Source organism: Chaetodon auriga, chromosome 10 (genome assembly GCF_051107435.1).
Source record: "Chaetodon auriga isolate fChaAug3 chromosome 10, fChaAug3.hap1, whole genome shotgun sequence".
NCBI classification, from domain to species: Eukaryota; Metazoa; Chordata; class Actinopteri; order Chaetodontiformes; family Chaetodontidae; genus Chaetodon; species Chaetodon auriga.
In genome coordinates, this window is record NC_135083.1 from 5,856,907 (window position 1) to 5,875,272 (window position 18,366).

An 18,366-nucleotide genomic window follows, 5' to 3' on the forward strand; every position below is an offset into this window, starting at 1 on the left:
GTCAGTGTGTTGAGGTGGCCTCTGCATCCAGAGCTCAGGCAGCGTCTCAGTGACTGACTGTGGGCTTATGCCCTGATGCCCTCTAGTGCCTGCAAACAGAAAAAACATGAGGAACGACTATCAGCCAAACTGCTGGGAAGCATGTTTACTCCTCAGAGATATATATATATTTTATGTATAGGCTGATTTTGAAAATATTTTTAGTAATTCTCAATTTCTCAGAGCCCAAATTCGCATAGTAAATATTGCACACTTTGTCTGACTTTCCATCCAAAGCACAAAGATATTCAGTTTTACAAACTATTAAAATAGTTATCCGTTAAACTCCCAGCAAAACTGGTGGGGAAAAAACGTTTGAATGTGAAGCAACCTGCACATCTGAAATAAAGCTGGTAATAATTAAGAGTCCATTAGATGCATCAAACCATTGGGAAAAAACAAACAAACAAACAAACAAACAAAAAACCTTGATGGCGACCAAACGACATTAAGTCCCTTACGTTTGGTGCATTTAACAAACACTTCACTACTTCGACAGTTACATTCAAATGCACGTTAGGATTAATAAACACAAGCTCCCTCCATTCAATCGTTAACTAGGGCTACATGATTTTAAGTAGAATTCAGTTGTTTTGACTGTACTTGTTAGCTTAAAACAGCTCCACTGACCTGTTCTTCTCTTTAGCAGTAGCTCGATTACCCGTTCCTGCACTTTGTGGAAAACACGAAAAGCCTTAAATTAATACATTTTATCTTAGATAGCCTAAAATAATTGAGACAATTTTGTTGCTGCGTCTTATAGACTCACTACAAACATTTAACCGACCAGTTTCAGCTAAATGCTAACATTACAAGTTTGCCAGTCACTTCAGAACTAACGCTCCCCTCGAGGGACATATTTCTTAACGTTAACTGCGTTTCTCCACCGTTTTGTTTTGTTGTTTTTTTTTCTTGCCGGAAGTCGCTGCTTGGTTACCGCTCGTGCTGATGTGCACGCTCCAAATGTCAAAAGGCGGTACTTTCAAAGTTAAGGTAGGGTGTTCTCCTGATGTCTGGCTAGCTAGGTACATGCGTAAAATTAATTAAATGGGCAGTTTTATGTGTCTACCTTACTGTGAGTTGTATTAAAAGACATGCTGCCATGATGGTTAGCTAGCTACATCTGAAAAACTAATCTGTTTTCGCATTGTAGCTAGCTAGTTAGCTACACATTAGCAAACGCAGCTAGCTAGCCGACTTTGACTCATGAAGTTTGCTATGTTCGAGCACAGTTCGCACTAACATTGCACTGATTAAACAACTAGGTTCAATTCTCATTGTACTCCCCTAATGTCAGCTAGTACACTTTTAAATTACTGCATTTAGCCGACACATGAAAGAGGTTTGAACAAAAATTGTTGTTTGCCATAGGTGACAGCTAGCTTCGGTAGCCCAACATGATGTTCTATACTCAACTCTTCACGTCCAAGCGGGGCCCTCTTGCCAAAATCTGGTTGGCAGCGCACTGGGAGAGGAAACTCACAAAGGCTCATGTATTTGAATGCAATTTGGAAGCAACCATCAGAGATATTATTTCCCCAAAGGTAATATCACATCCCCAAAACCCCCATATAATGTAATAATTTGTACCTGAGGTATAAAAGCTGATGTGTTTGTCATCCTCGTAGATGAAAATTGGGCTACGGACATCTGGTCATCTGCTCATTGGTGTGGTCAGGATCTATTCGAGAAAAGCAAAGTATCTCCTTGCAGACTGCAGTGATGCCTTGGTTAAAATTAAAATTGCATTCAGACCAGGTAACACACCCTGATTGCTTTGTCACCGTCGTCAGTCATTATTTATATTGTAGAGATGAATAAAAGCACCACAGGGTTTGACAGGGTGGTGGTGTAATATTGGACTGGCTGAAATATTAACTGTTTCTCAGAAAGGGTAGGGAATGACAGCTATGGCCAAATGGATGCATTTGAAGGGAAAAAGACAAGAAATGTGTAATTTTAAGCAGCATGGCTCTTTTTGTTTGGTAAATGCGACAACTCTTCCTGAATAAATGAGGCCAAAACCTGTGCTCTGAAAAAGGTGATTGCAAATATATAAAGCTGAATCAGCATCTCTCTAAAACTGTTTAAACAAAAACAAAACATTACAACCTTAATAAAGGTATGATTTGTCCCATCACTGTTGCATCATACTGCATTGGGTTTAGCAAGGTTTACCTAATAAACTGGCAATGGAGTGTAAATAGTGGTAAACTCTGTCCCAAATGAAGATTACACCACCAGAGGGTGACATAGACTCATTTTGGGAAGGGAGGTGTTCAATGGAAGAATTGTATAGCATTCATGAGTCCACTTATGTACAGCATCACAAGACTGAACAGTCCCACAGGACAGAGACTGAAAGGGGTGCTTACAGACCCCGCAGTCTCTTACAGGGGGTGAGAGGTGTCCATTATTGACGTCAGCTTGGCTAACATCCACCACTCACTCACCTCCTCAATGGAGTCTGAGAGTCCTCTGAGCCAGTTTTATCCCTCTTCAGCTAAATTCCTGGGTGCTGTTCATACAGCTTCTCATTCTAAATGCAGTATATATTAGCATAATTTGCCCTGCGTATCTTTCTCAACACCCCAGATCAGACAGATATGCCTATGGAGGGACTTGAGGCTACAGTAAAGGCAATTACCTTAATTGAAGATTTCACTTCCTTTGATGCCCAGCTGCCAGCCCCAAGGTACAGAGCACTTTTTGAGATATTCAAAGATGCTTAACATCGACAAATAACAAATTAAGTTTTCATGTTTGGATTACAAACACTTATTACTGCCGATGCAAGACTAACCCTTTCATTTACATTTGGATCACCCATTGTTTCCTTCTGCCTAATGAATAAGTATTCTGTCTGTGTCTGCACTATGTTCTCTTCATACTGGGACACCAGTGACATAGATGTCATGGACCACTTTTCACTGAACCAGAGTCGATCAGAGGAAATCACTCTGAAAGAGGATTTTAGAAACGACTTTCTGAACTTGGTAGATTTTGGTAAGAACCAGTTTGTTCTCATGTTGTGGTACTTCCTGACACCTGGCATCAACATGCGTCTTGGATAACCTGATCACAAGCGACAGTGCTAAAGACTGTGAAGTGTAAATATCTACCAAGACACATTGTGATCCCATCATTGTGGTCTGGGACGCATGTGACCACATATCTTTTTTAGTGTACATGCTAATGCATCCTGATGTGTCCCCAACAAGGACATGAAAGAAACATCCTCAGTCCTCATTTTTTTAGAAGCAGACAGTTTTCTAAAACAGTTTCAATGGGGAATTATATATTTGTGACCTGTTTTTAAAGATTTACATCTGCAGCAGGAATTAATGTGCTTGGGGCTGAGTTCCACAGACAGGCTGGGGAAGTTTGCATGTATTGAGAGGCAGACTGGGGCTTTGTGGTTTTTGGTCTCTTTTCATGGGATTTGTTGACAAGAACGAAAAAAGACGACATCATCAGCTTTCTCATTAAAGCATGTTTTTCTTTGTAGAGCTGACATCTTATACTGACTTTGCATTTTTTCCCTCCTTTTGTGTGCTCTGATGGGTAGGAGATGAGTCCCAGAGCCACAGGTCTGGGCTACTGGATACGAGCCTCCAGAGCCTGACTCAGCATGGAGATGCCTTTGGGGATGAAGACAAAGGGTTTGACCTCCTCGGTAGTGATTGTGGATCAATCAGGATAAATTGTTGCCATATTCTGGCCTAAACAACACCACTGGAAAAAAAAACAGTTCTTGTGATTTTGACTTGCTTTACTGTTTTTAATAGTGGGCTATCACCTTTTGCCAAACTAAGCAAGTACTACATCTGACTATTATGCATTTTACAATGCTAAACAGTATAATCAATATGTAATTTTGACACGGAGTGCAGAAGTTTGAACAAGGGAAACCAGAGAAATCACAAACACAACCTGGCCTTCATGTCCTGTGAAGAACCAGTGTTCACGGGCTGCGTCTTTGAAGGATCAGACCCCTGAATTGGGACACAGAATAAATAGTATCTGAGCCTGACTGCTCAGTAGTGTCTGATAACTGCTGAATGAGAAAAAGATTCTCTCTTCACTCATTCATAAATCTTAAAGCTTTGTAGCAAGAAAATTCCTCTAAACTGCATTAAAATACTGCAGTACTGTAAATATTTGCCCTTGTTGTGTCAGTGGTGATTTTTTTGCTTCTTTGTTTTTTTATCAAAAATAAGTGTGATTGATTATTTCAATTTTTGGCGACCCTGTAGACTTTCTGACAAACTTCAGTGATCATGCTGAGTCCACTGCATTCATCCCTGAAGAGCCTCAAAAGGGAAGTCCAGAGATCTCTGCACTCAGTCATCAACAAGGTGATAATTCATCACTATAAATATTTGACATTACATTTTCAGTGCTATGCCTGTATTTGATATTCTCAGCTGGGGCCGTTTGTATCGATGTGTACACATTCTGTTATGTTTTGTTCATAAAGAGACCGCACTTACATTCAGACTCCATATGTTTTCCAGATGCTGACAGAATGGAGGTGGAGACCCCTGCACTGAGTGAGACCACCCTGCTTGCTAATGAGGACAGGGCCTTTGCCCTTGAACCTGTGGCCATCACCCGTAGGCACAACGAAACAACTTTCAAACTGTGCTCCTTCAGCTCACTAACGTACTGTATATTATGCAAATAATTATTGAGACGCTGTCACAACAACTGGCATCGTCCCCTGAAACCACAGCTATTATAATTCTGAGCATTGTTATGCAAAGAGAGCCAAACCAAAAGCGTCAAACAGCTGACGTGGCGTTCATTCCTTGTCACACACACACACACTGTTGATACTTGATACAGTAAAACCAGCATTCTTATGAGCTGTTTCTCTTTCAGCAAACTCAGAGAAGAAGAAAGGGAAGAGAAAACGCAAGTTGGTTGTGGACCAGACGAAAGAGCTGAGCAATGAATCCATCAGAGGGCAGCTTTCTGACTATTCAGATCTGATCGGCCCCTTTGATATGGCCCCACCAACCCTGCAGCTCATGCAGTGGAAGGAGAGCGGCGGTGCAGACAAACTCTTTGCACAGCCGTGTTCTGCTGTAGCAGCCCCACAGATAAAGGAGGTAAAAAGATGAACAAATCCCTTCAGTGTGGGCCTTTATCATAACAACAGTGAATCTATCAATGGTCAACATGAAATTCAAAATGACTTCTGCTACAGTTAAATAGCATTTTGTCTTTGGAGCTGTTTGCGCAGAGTATTTTCCAGGTGACGTATGACGTGTGTGAGGAGGTTGAGACGATGCGCCAGGATGGACATGAAGGTAGGAGCTTACATATGCAAGCAGTCGGAGGGCTATAATGTCTATGAAGTATAATCTCATTATTTTTAATGCATCACCAGTGTTGTCTTCTGTCTCTCCCGTTATGCCTTTTTTTAAAAAAAACATGAAATCTCCATTATTGTGTCTCATATAGTTCAGAGGGACATAAGCGCCCTGACCACAAGCAACATCAGTGTCCCAGATTCACCAGCAGATCCTGAGAAAACACACAACACTGAGCTGACGGTCCCTTACCACACGGATGACAGTCGACACGGGAATTACTCTGAGCTCACACAAGTAAGCACCAGCATGTCAGCTGAGGAGAATGGACTGTATGTACCTTTTACCTTCTCGATCTTTACAATCTGTGCTGTGTGTCTGTCAGGGTGAAAATATGTCAGAGTTCACTCATCCAGAACTTCCATCTGAAGATTCCATGTTTGTCCATCCATCTTTCATGACGCAGGAGGCTCAGACAACTTCCCTCCACACTCAGGTGCTTGTGAACACACACACACACACACACACACACACACACACACACACACACACACAATTACAAATACAAACAGTGCAGGGAATTATCCTCTGTTGCACTTCCAATTTCACCTGCCTTATCTTAGGAATGAAAGTGAACTAATAATTGATGGTTATCGGCAAAAATGGCTGCTACAGTGGACAAGCTTCAGTCTGTCCGCCTCTACCAGATGGCGGGTGTTAATTTCCCGTGCTGCCGTGGAGATGTGCCCAGCATCACTGACTGAAATCCTCTTTTAACTTGCAGCCTATGCTGGACAGCCAGGACTTTGAGAACAGGAGGATAAGCAAGCTTGCACAGAAGCTCCTGAACGCTATGAAAGTAAGGACCTAAAAATAAATGTTCAGATATTAGATTCACAAGAACACCACATCATCCAATTATGGCTACTCGTGATCTCCGAGAGTCAGTCCAGTTGCACGAGGGTAATGGGATGTCTGAGGCGTCACATCCATGGAAAAGAGACGGCAAACAGGTTTTTAATTAAGGATTTAAAATCCATTCGTCACTCTTGCTGACTAATGGTTCAGTGAGTGGAACCAGAAACGACTCTGAATGCACAGTAGGGTGCAGATTCTACAAATAATTTTCATAACATCTTACTTCTGATAGTCAGTTAGTCGCATTAATATCAATATACGATCCGATATGCCCGTCGGCACAAGCCTGACTCCAGCTGCACCATCTTACATGCATCTGTTATGGGATGTATTTGTAACATGTGCGTGTTCATGACACAGGACGGTTGTGTCCATGAGAGACAGTGTGTCCCTGCTCTGTTCAGCACTGAACGGCAGATACAAATCTACAGTGGACAGGGATTTAAGGGTGAGAGGGCCGGGGCAGGATTAGGGGTGATGCTGGGAAATTTAATTCTCTCGTGTGTGTGTTTGTTTGTGTGTGTACAGAGCAACAGTGACACCACGCTCAGCCTGGAGGCGCTCTGCGAAGGAGGCACTCGCTCGCAGGCTGCAACCACTTTCTTCTGCCTCCTGGTCCTGAAACATCAAAAAGCCCTTGACCTGCACCAGAGGGCGCCCTATGAGGACATCTTTGCCACACCTGGGCCCAACTTCGGAAACAGAAAACAGTTTCAGAAATGAGTTGCAGTCTCGTTCTACTCCTTATCCACAAGATGTGCGTGTTACTAAGTCAGTTTCCCAGAGTAAAATTAAATTGACTCACTTAGGTTTCTGGGCTAAATAGTAAACACTTGCAAAAGCTTCATTATGTGTCACACTCTTCAGTGTATGTGCATGTGTGTGTCTGAAACCCCTTTGCTCGTTCTCAGCACTTTTAATTTGTGAGAAATTGGGACGGCATCATTGAAGGAACATTTTGTTTGAAACTCTTCGTCAGACTTTTTATTAGGCCTCAGACATCATACAGTATCTGACACCAGTTATGTGGGTTTCACAACCCTCAGTATTCTTGTGATCTACATATTCAATATTTTGAGTTTTACCTATTTTTTTCCTGCAAACTGAGCTGTGTGCTTAGCATCAGCTGGAGAGAGTGATGTTAAATTATCCAGTGTCAATCAGCTCAAATGAAATTCAGTGCATTAGCTTACAACTTGTCAGAATTTGTCATTACTTTCATCCTTTCACACGTTTGAGGACAGCTAACGACGAGCACAGACAGTATGCTCAGACGACAGCAATGACTTAACAAAACTGGAATTCAGTGACAGTCCCACTTCCCACTCATTCTTGGAGTTTGTTATGTAAGCCATTTAACTGTGTTTGTCTAAAACTGTGCATATCTGTGTGTTAAAGCATGTTAAAATATATTCATAAGTTGATGTGGTTGAGTGCATTTCTGCTTTAAATGAATAAACTTTGTGGTAACTGGCCTGCATTAGTCCGTGAATGCTACTCTGCACATCCATCCCTCATCTGAGGAGTCGTGCATGGTGCACCAGACCAGCTGGACCCTCATCAGCCTCCTGCCAGTGCTGGACTGAACGGCGATTTCAAAAACTACGATTCACCTGTCAGGTATATATAACCCCAGCCCTGCAGACGCCGTTAGTACACGCTGATGTGCAGTCAGGATCTGTCAGATGGAGCATTATTACCCCCTACTGTCACTTTAAGAAGCGCCGATGCAGCAGACGCAGTTGCCTCATTTCATCTCCGGGCTTCATGGCTGCAGGATGGACTCTCATCAGCAGCATCTTTTCTTCCTGTTGCCACCAGGGACTGAACGACCATCAAGTCTGGCGGGAACCGAGGCTTTTCTACCATGCACGACTTCCACCTGCTGAGATGGTAGTGTTTCTTCTATCACTGTTAATGTGGGCTGTTTCTGCTCTTTTGCGTGTCTGCTGCTACAGAAACGTTAGTTTTTTTAGATCCAGACACCCGGTAACATCCCTGTTAAGTAACCGGATAAATGTAGGACACAGCTGGGAGTGGATGTGTTAGTCAGCTGTTTCCATCAGAAAGGACCAGGCTGCGTTTTCATTTGTTTGAAGTCCATGCTGGGCTGTTAAATGTCCTGTTTAAGGACCCCTCTGTAGTCAGCTGGCCACGCAGACCAGTGATGACACTTTTTTTTTGTTGTTGTTGTTTGGTGCTGTAATCATGATGACAGCAGACCTGCCTGCTTATCTAACAAGGCTTTATTACAGGCGACAGATGTGAAAAAGCCATAATGATTATTCAAGGACGAGGCGCACCATCCCCGCAGCCTCTGATGCTCATCCTGAAACATTCTGCTGACTGTCTCATTTCCATGTCTCAGCGCTGCTTTAAGTACAGTTTCATCCACCTACCGTGCGATGCTCGCCTCCTCAGTAAACACTGATACTCACACTTACGTAAGATGATTGCGTATTTCTCACCAATAACGTGCCTGCCACTTGTTGCGCAGACAGACGACGGGAGGGAGGTGAGATTTCCTGTCTCGTTGTCCTAGAATTTAAATATAGGACAAAATGAACGTGCGTCTGTTTCGTTCAGATGGCCTGTCAGCGGAGCATCACCAGCAGGCTGGAGTGGAGATGTGTTGGAGATTTATCGAGCAGCAGGTGTGATTCAGGCCTGGACCTGCAGCTTCCCTCAGAGCTGGACACTTCTGAAGGAAGAGGGGAACATTTTGTCCTCATGTTTTATTGTTGCTGTGAGACAGAAGTGAGCTTTTCTGGAGCTGTGCTGGTGTCAGAACCACCTGACTGAGGAAAAAAAAAAAAAAAAAAAGGATTACTTTCAGCAAAGCTACCATTGAGGAAACTGAGGTCATGTGTATTTTTCTGTGAATTTGAGGGTTTTAACAATGCACAATTAAATACTTACACAAAGTGGCTATTTTACAGGCTTATTCCAGTATAAGTATTTAATTTGCTTTTACAGCAACAAAATATAAACAAACGAAGGCCTGGTATGGAAATCATTGCTTACAGGATACCATTTAACAATTTAACAACATAAATCAAAGTGCTCAGTGTATTAGAGTTTAAAAAAAATTAAAAATATGTACTTAAATAAAAAGTCATTTTAAGTTATGATAATTGGATTAGGATATATTTGAGCAAAGAATTTGAAAAAGTCTAAAAATATGACCACCAACTCTCAGCACTTGATCCCTCAAATGCATGTCGCTCGCTAGTCAGAACATATTGAGTCCTCAGTCATTTTAATTCAACAGTTAACTGAATAGATAGTAAAAATCTTCAGATAATTAAAGGTGGGGGTGTTTTGTACTCATGCAAGATGTCGGACCCCTGAGACTCTTCTAGTTATGTTGTGACTCCAGTACAGGATCTAAAACACAATCCGACGAAATCACATGAATCCATGTTTACAGTAACGAGAAATTCTTAATTCACTGTCGGCAGGAAACGACCACGGTAACTATCTTCCCTGCCAGCCACCGAATGTCAGATTTTCTGTGTCTTTTCCCTCTGCCACCAGTTAATGTGAAGGTTAATCATGTTTATCTGCAGCTCTGCAGACGGGGAGGACACAGCTCAGAGAGAGGCAGCTGCACCGACTCTGAACTCACTGTGTCCCTTTTGTGTCAGCGTAGAAAGGAGGCTTTATGTGCTGCTGGCCTAGACTACTTTTTTATGAGGGTTAGGGTTAGACTGCGGTCACTGACTTCCAGTAAAGAAGCACATATTGACCAGCATGCTGTAAGTTGGAAGAAAACATTTTTAAAATTTTCCTTCCGCTTATTTGTGATTTCCGTTTGCTGATGTGCAGGGTTTGCCTCTAATGTGTTTATGTAACGGTTATGACAGTCCAGCTGTGAGGGCTCCTAGCATCCCTCTCTAGAGACATCAGCGGAGAGGTCGGAGGCCCCTTGCACATCAATGTCTCTCACTCCGAGTCGAAAGCCCTCCTCAGGTCAGCGCAGGTACCGTTGCCTCCCTCTCACACCTTTAGTTTCAGAATGAATCGAACATGTTTGTTGTTGTGACTGCTTGCCTCGTTGTAAATGAGTGTAATGTTGATTTCTGCCTTCAAGGCGCTCAGTGGGCACTGGTGGCGGCAGCGGGCGATATTCCCACAGCGACACATCCAGTACCCACACCTACCCGGGTCGGGTCAGGGCAGCAGAGGGCAGCCCCACAGCCCGGACGTATCCGAGCACACCCAGGTAATACGGTAACCATTAAAGGCTATGAATCGCCCATACAGGTGTGAATGTGACGGACTGGTGACATCTTAGAAACACATTTTAGTGTGATGAAATACAGTTAATTAAACAACATCATAAAATACAGACTTCACAGTAAGCTGAATCAAGAAGTCCTTGACGTGATGCCGACATAAACCGACCATTACAAGCTTCATAATGGTTTCTTGCAGGGCCGTCAGCTTGGATTGCATGAGATTGCACCGGTGAACCCAGTGAATTGTTAATTAAATGGAATATTTCTTTGATTCCAGCTGTTTTAAAAATTACCTTTGAATTCTGGAGCTTTGCCGAGTGTCTCCAGGGCCATGCTCAGCAGCACTTTGCACAAGGTTAATTTGTTTCTAGAGTGCAGACATCTACAGTATACTGGTAATACTGGTTTTGCACAATCACTGCCACGCTTCCTGCCTGTCTCACATACGGTTAAGCGGAGCACTTTATGTAAATGACCTCCTCGTATCTGTGTGTTGAGTCAGGCGTCAGGCAAAGCACACAGCCTGCAGCGACAACCATGGGATCAGGCCTCCAACCCCGGAGCAGTACCTCACACCTCTGCAGCAGAAGGAGGTGTGTATACGACACCTGCGAGCCAGGCTGAGGGACAATGTGGAAAGACTACAGCACAGGTCAGTCTTTTTCACCTTCAGCTCCAATATTTAGCAGGTTGTTCATCAACCTTTGTGGTAACCAGGAATCAGTGTTTCTTACTTCCAGTGCCTTTGGTGGTGGAAGTTTCATGGTGTTTTCTTTTTATGCATCCTGTTTGCTAAAGAACCAGGCTTTGTTTCTGTAAAAGAGAAATAACTCTGCTCTGCACTTGTCTTTTATGCTCTATCAGAGACTGTGAAATAGATGAATTGAGGGCCCAGCTGTACAGGATGCAGGAAGACTGGATAGAAGAGGAATGTCACCGTGTGGAAGCCCAGTTAGCCCTGAAAGAGGCCCGCAAAGAGATCCAGCACCTTCAGGAGGTGGTTGAGTCAGTGAGGTCCAACCTGAGCGTCCGTGAACAAGACCCCCATGACCACAAGCCATACTCAGGGTTGCATGGGCCTCAACCAGGAGGGAAGTCTCGCTCCTGTGGCTGCTCCCCGGCCAGCACTTTGAGCCGTGGGAGCACCTACACCCGACTGAGCAGCGAGGCCCTCCAGCTGGAGCGCAGCTCAAATGCTCCCGAGTCGAGCAGAGTGTCTCGCCCGGCAGGACAAACCCACCTGCTCCTGGAGGCGGCCCTCCTGTCAGAGCAGCTGCCACCGCAGGGCCACATGCGAGGCCCCCCATCTGTGCCGCGCTCTTCCACCTACGAAAGGCTGTGCAGCGGGGGAGCAGTTCTGCCCATCTCACACTCCTGTCACACTCTCAGTAGCACCTGCAAGTGCAGCGGCCACACCTACCACCCCCATCATCACCTGTTCCTGCACTTACCTCAGGAGGAGCCCCCGGTAACAACGGCAGCTGCCGCCGTCCCTGCTTCTGATCCCATCCCCACTCCTGCAGTGGAGAAGAAGCCAGAGGTGCGCTCCCAGGCCTGCAGCCCGACCATGACCTGGCTGTGCGAGGAAAGCGGTGCCGAAGAGCTGAGTGTCGTTTCTTTAGCCACAGTAGACATCACCCCCCCAGAACCACATCTGTTTCCATCTTCCTTACCTCCTTTGTCCCCTCTCCTGCATTCATACAGTTCAGAGCCGCTACCGCCCGACAAACCAGCGGAGGTAAGCACGACGCCAGCAGAGCCCCACACCTGCCAGCCCCACCCTGCAGCTCCACTTCCTGTGAGACAGGAAGCTACAGCACTGGAGATAGAAGAAGACAGCGTGGATGAACCTGAGGGTACAAATGAAGACGGGTATTCTCCTCAGCTCTGCCACTGGAGCCGCTACTTCCTCGTAGATCTGTTGGCTTTGGCAATGCCAGTGGTCCCAACCATGGCGTGGCTGTGTCGAGGGGCGCAGCACGAAGTCATGCCGGTGTATCACATCGGGTCCCTGCTGAGAGGCTGCTGTGCTGTGGCCCTCCACTCACTTCGGCGCCGAGGTGCAGGCAGAGGAGGCAGGCCTGCCAGCATGAATGGGACGACACCAATCTGAGACTTTCTGCTCCCTTTGCCATTAAGAATACAACTTCCAACCTCTGCAGGCACAACCACAGCGATGCTAACTTTGCTTCATTTTGGCCATTGCCATGTGTTGGATATCTCCTCTTATAAGATTTTTAGATTTAAATAATGCCCTTGTGATTTTGTGGTCATGCCTTGCCTTAGAGAACAAAGGATTAGTTGTACATTATTAAATACATTCAATACTCAGATATACTTACTGCTTCTGCCTGCAGTTTAAGTGGTTTTCTCTTAATTGGAATTTGCATGTAACCTTAAGTTTGGTCGGGATCTCTTGCTTGAATTAAAAAGCCCTGCTTGGATTTAGATGAGCGTCTTCTGGGCAAAGTTTATTATTTGAAAAGACATAAAAGAAAAAAAATCAAGTTGAATGCTCGTATATCATCACATTAAAAAAAAAGTCTTGTTAATAGGGAATAAATTTCTTTGGCATCAGTAACATCCCACAAAATCAGAAAAATCCATGACAGTCAGTGCTTATCTGAGTAGTTAATAGATTTTCAGAGCGCAGTCAGTGGAAGGCATCCATTTTTGTACTTCAGTTATTTCCACACTTGAAAATGCTGAATGAGGTTCAAAGCTGTCGGGGACTTTTACCTTCTGAAAAGTAGAGCGTGTGCATCGGATCAAGAACTCAGGTGCAGAACAGACAGATCACCGACTTTTTGCCAATAAAGAAAACATGAGGGTTTCAAACTGTACAGACTGGATTTCTTTGATCCTGTTGGAACATTTATCCTAAATACCAACACTGTTTTTTCTTGCTAAAATCAATTACCTGAAAAGACAGAAAAATCTGCAGCGTATACCCTAAATGAAATGATGGAGATAATGTCAAACCGTAAATCATGTTGGAAGTAAAGCAAGGCATTGGACAGCAGCACTAACCCGAACCCGACTTCACTGCTCCAGGCCTGCTCGTCTGCCTACAGTTAACGTGTTTCTATACCAGGAGACGAGATCATACAGTAGATCGTGATCTGTGCAGCTGAATGAATGACGGACTGGGATGAGCACTTTTGTTAACTGAATTTGTGAAGAGATTTTGATATTGTGATCTATTTTCTAATTTTACATGAAGCAAAAGGTCTTTGCACAGCTGCAGGTAAAGATTAACACTGGAAAAGCTGTTCTTTGCATCAGTGTGGGTTGCTTTCATAGCACTGTACTGCAATTTATGGTAATGATGTACAGTATGTACTGTATCATAGCTGTGAATAATTCATCTTACGAGTGGCCCTTTTGTGTGTTGACTGAAATGACTCAATTCTATCTACAAGAAACTGATGTACAGTGAGAAGAATCAGTGTGTATTGTTACCGATTTCAGCCTTATTATGCAAAAAAAAAGAAGCAATGTTTTAGCTTTCAGGGATCTTTCCAGTAAGGTTTCGCTCGTTGTTTAATCAGTGATTCAGCTTAAGGTAGAAGAATATCTTAGTACAAATTCAAACTTCAATGGAAAATATAAAGTGTCATTTATCTGTGGGTGGAGCAGTGCAAATTGTAGTGTTTGAACTTCTATTTTCATAGTTTCCGTTTGATTCCAGAGCATCTACATTCCCTTCATGTTCAAAACTGCTCAGTATGTCCCTTCTCCTCCTTCTCCTCCTCCTCCTCCTCCTCCTCCTCCTCCATTGTACCTCTTTCTGCAAAGCCTGGACTCAAACACATTAAAGTCGACCTTCCATCTGCCTGTCCTGTACATGCAAAAGCAATGAAATAGTGATTAACTGTACTACGATTGCACAAGAAACGAGAGAATGCTGCAAAAATCCCCTGGATGTTTCCTCTTCCTGGAAAATAAAAGATGCTTCTGTTTTCCCAGTGTGCTGTGAAACCATTAAGTCAATTCATATATCAGTGAGGATGGTATCGCCTGGTTTAAGGGAATACTTAGCGCTGCAACAATTAATTAACTAGCAAATGTGAAATTAATCATCAACTATCTGATAATAGATTGACCGGTTTGAGTAATTTTTAAGTCTAATTTTTCCGATTCCACCTTCTTAAATTTGGATTATTTCCAGCTTTCTTTGCTCCTTTATGACAGTAAACTGAGTATCTTCGGCTTATGGACAAAACATTTGAGGACATCATCGTGAGCTCTAAGAAAAGCTGATCGACATTTTTCATCGTTTCCTGACATTTTATAAACCAAACCACTGAATGAGTAAATAATCGACATTGAGTGTTACCATTAGCTGCATCCCTAATAAGCAGACACATACAATCACAAAGGGAAGGAAAACAGCAGACTGTGTTAAAATTACTCTTTTAATGTGTGTAGAGTAAGGAACAGACCTTTTACAACATCCACAGCTTGTTACACGTAACTCCTTCAAATAAACATAATCACAAGCCCCAAGATGTGCCTACAACTGTGAGGGAACTTACCATGCACGTTTAGAAACCTTTTATCAGACACCAAATAGCTTTCCCACAAGACTTTTTTTTTTTTTTTTTGCAAAAAAACAAAACAAAACTAAGTTTCCCAAAACGTTTACAAGAAGTCAAAAAGACAAATGATGCCCAGTTGTGAATGTTTCAGCAAGTCGTTTTACTTGTATAAATTAAGAATTGATGCTGCAGAATAGACAAAGAAAACTCTCCATCTGCAGAGACCTGTAGGCTGTTCATGGCAATAATGTGCTTGATTCATAAATCCCTGGTTACAATGTACTCCATACACTTTTTCTAATTTAACCCAATAACAAGTATCACAGAGGTAATTTATAGAAATATCACTGCGACAGCAATTTATTCAAGACAATTCATTACCCGCAATCAATACAATTTTAGTGTAAAGGCCACAGAGCCACAGGAATGAGATTGATTAAATATTCATGACACTTACCTAAAACCTGGTCCTGATGGCAGACACGTTTCGGAAATTTTAAGTCAAATTTAAAACAAAACAAAACAAAAAAAACATCACCATAAAAACACATAGCAGAATATGATAAAATACATGGGATGGGATGGCCTATGACTTATTACTGTATGGAATCTAAAGTATAGCATGAGGGATAAAGTTGAAAGCAAGTGACATAACACAATTTGTATCTAAATGGAGAGGAGAGTGAACTAGTGAAGCTATAGACATAGGTCCTATGCAGGGATCAAGAGCAGGAATCATCTGTTCACGCGTTTTCCTCCATGTTCCCACGATAGGAGTCAACCTGCAGTGAAAGGGAAAGAGTCTTAGTGTTGTGATTAGGGAGGAGAAGCAAGCGGGGATTACAGGATACAGAGGCGAAAGCTTGTTATGCACATACCATTAAATCTCTAAACAGCAGTGAGTGAATTACAAAGGCTAAATGTAGTGTGAGGAGCCATTCATCGCTGCCACTTTGAGATGCTCTGGGAGCTGCAAACATTGCATAACGCACACATCTGTATTATGCATTATTTAAATGTGCTCACCCTGAAAATTTGAGTGGAATTGAACAAAGTGAGTGCACAAGTTTCAGGCTTCCAGGCTGATGAGCTCCACGTCGAAGGTGAGAGTGGCGTTTGGTGGGATGATCCCTGGGTGCCCTTTGCTGCCATACGCAAAGTCCGGCGAGCAAATCAGCTTCGCCCGCTGACCCACACTCATCTGTGGAGGTGATGGAGACGGCACTTACATGACTGCTACTACGGAATGAAGTTATACATACAGCAGCTAACATACTTCAGTTAAAACCTGCATGACAGATAACGTCCACTGTTACAGGCTACTTATTAGCATTTCCAGAGTTAAAACCAGGCTCCTCACCTGAGCTACTCCTTCTTCCCATCCACGAATAACCTCCTGGTGTCCGATCTTGAATTTGAACGGCTTGTCCCTGGACCTCGAAGAGTCAAACACTTTCCCATTTGCCAGTGTGCCTGTGAAAAACCCAGAGAGGGGAGGCTTAGTCCCACTCGTCTATGCTAAGCAGCCGTCTAACGGTACCAGAGAGCCGAGAGCTAGCTAACGGTAGCATCATGGGGCCGGTTAGCTTACATTAAGGGGGCTAAGAGCGGCTAGGGTCCCGTTAGCGCGACCACTGCTCTGTCCTTCTAACTACCTCGAATAATGGTAGCACCTGTACACATAATTGCTGACTAAATTACCACAAAAAGGGGAAAATGCAACAACTAAAACAGCGTTAGCAGAGGAGACGCAACAAGCAATCTGTTTGACAGGGCATTGCTAACGTTAGCCGCAGTGGCAGCCACCATAAGCAGCCATAGACAACCAGCCGCCGTTAGCTGATACGAAGTATTTCCAGTTTCCCCATTTTACCCCAAATTACACTCTTTCACTGATGTAAACGTTAGCAGAAGAGAAAACCCGTCGCCTCCGGTCTTTCAGCTGCATTCAGTAACGTTAGCCGCAGCACCGCTCCAGCCTCCCGACTCACCGACATAGTGCACCACAACGCGCTGCCCCTTCTTGGGAAACGTCTGTCCTGCAAACGGGAGAAAACAGAGAAAGCGTGTCTATCAGCGGACCATAAAATGTGTGGATTCAACAGAACATTGCGCTGTTTAACATTCCCACCATCGCCCGGAGTTAAGGTCTCAATCTCTACACCCATTTTCGCTCTTCAGTCACCTTCCTCTCTGCCACCGTTCAATGCCAGCGGAAGCAGGAGGCAGGGGCGGCCTGATGCCGAGCGGGTGGGCATGGATGTGGAAAAAAAACGCACCAATTGACCATCGAGGCGTAATTGTAATCATAAAAAATGCGCATAAATCTTATTTGGAAAAGAAAACTTCATCCCAAACAAACGCATTGATCACATTGGGAATGTCTTCACAATAACATCTGATTGTTGTTCTAAGTGTTTGAGGGGCTCCTGGGGGGTCACAGCCGCAGTAAACGCATCACAATTAGGCTACTTTCCTATATGGCGAGGAGAAACAATCTGTATAAAACCAATGACAGAGCAGTATTGTTTTAGTCCCATGGAATACAATTAAATTGCTTTAATACTCTATTTAATATTAAACTAAACAAGCACAATTCCATGTCTGTGGGCGTAGAAGCATTACTGAAATGGGTGTCTTGTAGGAGGAGTGACGGGGCCTTTTACATGTCTTTGCCCAGGGGCCTGTTGTCTCATAATCTGTCCATGTCTGTCAGCCAGTCAACAGACTTCTGTCTTGGGCATTTTGACATCACACAGCAGGAAAGGATCAGATGTAATCAATTACATTCCACTTCCAGGGCTGGAACAGATCAATCATTATTATTAGTTTATGACGAAGGCCTACCGGTGAAAGAGGGATGACGACTCGTCAACTCCCTCAGCTCAGATGCTTAAAAGATTATTTCTTTATTGCGGTTTTGGTGATTAGTTGTCAGGTGTGGCAGTTTTTTACTCACCAAATTAATTGCTGAGCTCTTGGAACATGATGGGGCAAGTCGCACAAGCAGTCAGACCTTCAGACAGCTGGTAAACAAGCCAACAGTTCATGTAAACCACATTATCTGGATGTAAGATTGAAAAGTGAGCATGCATGAAATGCTGACAATAATCCCTCCCCTGACAGAAATCCCCTACTTGTACTACGGCAAGCATAGGTGGTCAAAATTAAACCAGGAAGCAAGTCGGGAAATTATGATGTTTACAACAGAAAGTATGGGAAGAATTTTAGTGTTTTCTTTTGTTTTTACTTCCAAAGACTTTTGCCTGACGCGAGCCATTGTTCAAAACCTGAATGACTGTTTGACTG

General features: G+C 43.5%; 3 protein-coding genes across 5 annotated transcripts; 2 read left to right on the forward strand and 1 right to left on the reverse strand.

Annotated features, from left to right (window-relative positions):
* The first annotated feature begins 1,436 nt into the window (after window positions 1-1,436).
* rad21l1 (RAD21 cohesin complex component like 1) lies at window positions 1,437-6,998 on the forward strand. The gene is made up of 13 exons (XM_076741286.1): window positions 1,437-1,583; window positions 1,668-1,797; window positions 2,635-2,734; window positions 2,942-3,045; window positions 3,608-3,715; window positions 4,296-4,397; window positions 4,557-4,655; window positions 4,924-5,153; window positions 5,276-5,354; window positions 5,509-5,654; window positions 5,743-5,853; window positions 6,142-6,216; window positions 6,804-6,998. The coding sequence occupies exons 1-13, from the start codon at window positions 1,437-1,439 to the stop codon at window positions 6,996-6,998; spliced, it is 1,626 nt and encodes a 541-aa protein (XP_076597401.1).
* Window positions 6,999-8,019: 1,021 nt separating this feature from the next.
* snpha (syntaphilin a) lies at window positions 8,020-14,496 on the forward strand. 3 transcript variants are annotated; one of them, XM_076741037.1, is made up of 5 exons: window positions 8,020-8,168; window positions 10,142-10,257; window positions 10,369-10,500; window positions 11,019-11,168; window positions 11,381-14,496. In XM_076741037.1, the coding sequence occupies exons 2-5, from the start codon at window positions 10,214-10,216 to the stop codon at window positions 12,627-12,629; spliced, it is 1,575 nt and encodes a 524-aa protein (XP_076597152.1). In that variant the 5' UTR covers window positions 8,020-8,168; window positions 10,142-10,213; the 3' UTR covers window positions 12,630-14,496. The 3 variants fall into 3 exon arrangements, with proteins under 3 accessions (XP_076597152.1, XP_076597153.1, XP_076597154.1); XM_076741038.1 differs by having other exon boundaries at window positions 8,023-8,168; window positions 10,104-10,257; XM_076741039.1 differs by lacking the exon at window positions 8,020-8,168 and adding an exon at window positions 9,845-10,033.
* A 424-nt stretch (window positions 14,497-14,920) lies between these two features.
* On the reverse strand, window positions 14,921-17,507 carry fkbp1aa (FKBP prolyl isomerase 1Aa). The gene is made up of 5 exons (XM_076741714.1): window positions 17,189-17,507; window positions 17,049-17,096; window positions 16,418-16,530; window positions 16,084-16,258; window positions 14,921-15,839 (listed from the first exon to the last, which is right to left on the reverse strand). The coding sequence occupies exons 1-4, from the start codon at window positions 17,223-17,225 to the stop codon at window positions 16,127-16,129; spliced, it is 330 nt and encodes a 109-aa protein (XP_076597829.1). The 5' UTR covers window positions 17,226-17,507; the 3' UTR covers window positions 14,921-15,839; window positions 16,084-16,126.
* Between the last annotated feature and the right edge of the window lie 859 nt (window positions 17,508-18,366).